Raw genomic sequence first — 1,241 nt, forward strand, 5'->3', positions numbered from 1 at the left:
CCAGGTCCCTTAGTCATGCATTGATGGAATAAGTACTTTATTCAGATTAAAAGTTTAAGTGTAATCTTTGCCTGATTTTCCTCCTCCACCCAATTATTTTCAATTAATATTAAACATCAAGTGTTTTGGTCAGCAGGTACATCAGTTCATGAGTAGTCCTTTCTGTCATAGCATGAATTCATAAATAAGATTGGCATGATAAAAATAATTCACAATGGCAGAATGCTAATTAGTAATATAATGAAAACCTTTATGTTTCATAAGGGACACTCAACATTTCACAATGGATAAAGTGGATGGAACAAGGCTTTATTGTGAAGAAAGTTGTTATTCCAATTGAGTTCCCTAGTAGTAAACAATGTGGTAAACTTGAAAAAAATGGTGTAGACACATAAAACTATTACAAGAAAGCAGCTCTATTTCTACTCCTGAACACAGCATTCTTGGTACCACCAGGATTTTCATGTAGGAAGGTGTTGAGTCAATCCACTATTCCAACCCAAAATGGTTTATAATACAGTATTTTCAACTATATACATACTGGGTCCATCCTGACGGTCTGAAAGGGGTTACTTCATTAATTTATAGGGATAAGGTTTGTCAAAGGCACTGAGAATCTCCCCTACAGATTGGGGTGATGCAGATGAAAGGTTTCTGTGTGGGGAGGCATACATTTGTGTCTAATCTTGAATGATTTTAGAATCCTTCCCTTTCCAGGGTTACCAGTCCAGCTCAGGTTAGGAATATTAATATTTAACTGAACATTTATCCTGTTCTTCTTTTAGATTTAGCTTGTTGTAAAACTAAGTTAAGACACAAAGTAAAAAAGGGCTTGCAAGGTGAATCCAACAGTAGCTATCCTGACATGATACCAATTCACTTGTCAAACATACTGAGGACATGTCCTCTCCTCTTTCCCCTTAGAGTCGACACAACATTGAGCCTTCCTCTGATTTCGGCAGGGAGCTTTGGGCTCTCATGTGACTACAAAGCCAACCTAACCCGAATCTTGACCCCAGCCAGGAAATTGACCTATTTTCTTCTTCATTTCTGGAATGAATTTGAGTTGCCATTTAAAACCAGCTCCTGGGAAACTGCTTACCTCTATAAGAAAAATTTGAACACTGATCCTTCCCACCCTAACCAAATCCCCCCAACATCCCTCAAGCATAATCATGAAGAAAAAAAATAAAAGTAAGAACAATGGGAAATGACTTTTTGAAAGGATGATTTGGTCCATA

General features: G+C 37.3%; 1 protein-coding gene across 3 annotated transcripts in view; it reads left to right on the forward strand.

Annotated features, from left to right (window-relative positions):
- GUCY2C (guanylate cyclase 2C) overlaps positions 1-1,241 on the forward strand; it is an 84,094-nt gene that overhangs the window by 23,114 nt on the left and 59,739 nt on the right. For all 3 annotated transcript variants that reach the window (XM_019514908.1, XM_019514907.1, XM_019514909.1), the window contains exon 4: positions 925-1,125. In XM_019514908.1, the coding sequence (XP_019370453.1) occupies positions 925-1,125 (201 nt within the window). The remainder of the gene's footprint in view (positions 1-924; positions 1,126-1,241) is intronic.

The sequence above is a fragment of the Gavialis gangeticus genome, unplaced genomic scaffold, assembly GCF_001723915.1.
Source record: "Gavialis gangeticus isolate Ggan-Ray unplaced genomic scaffold, GavGan_comp1, whole genome shotgun sequence".
Classification (NCBI taxonomy): domain Eukaryota; kingdom Metazoa; phylum Chordata; order Crocodylia; family Gavialidae; genus Gavialis; species Gavialis gangeticus.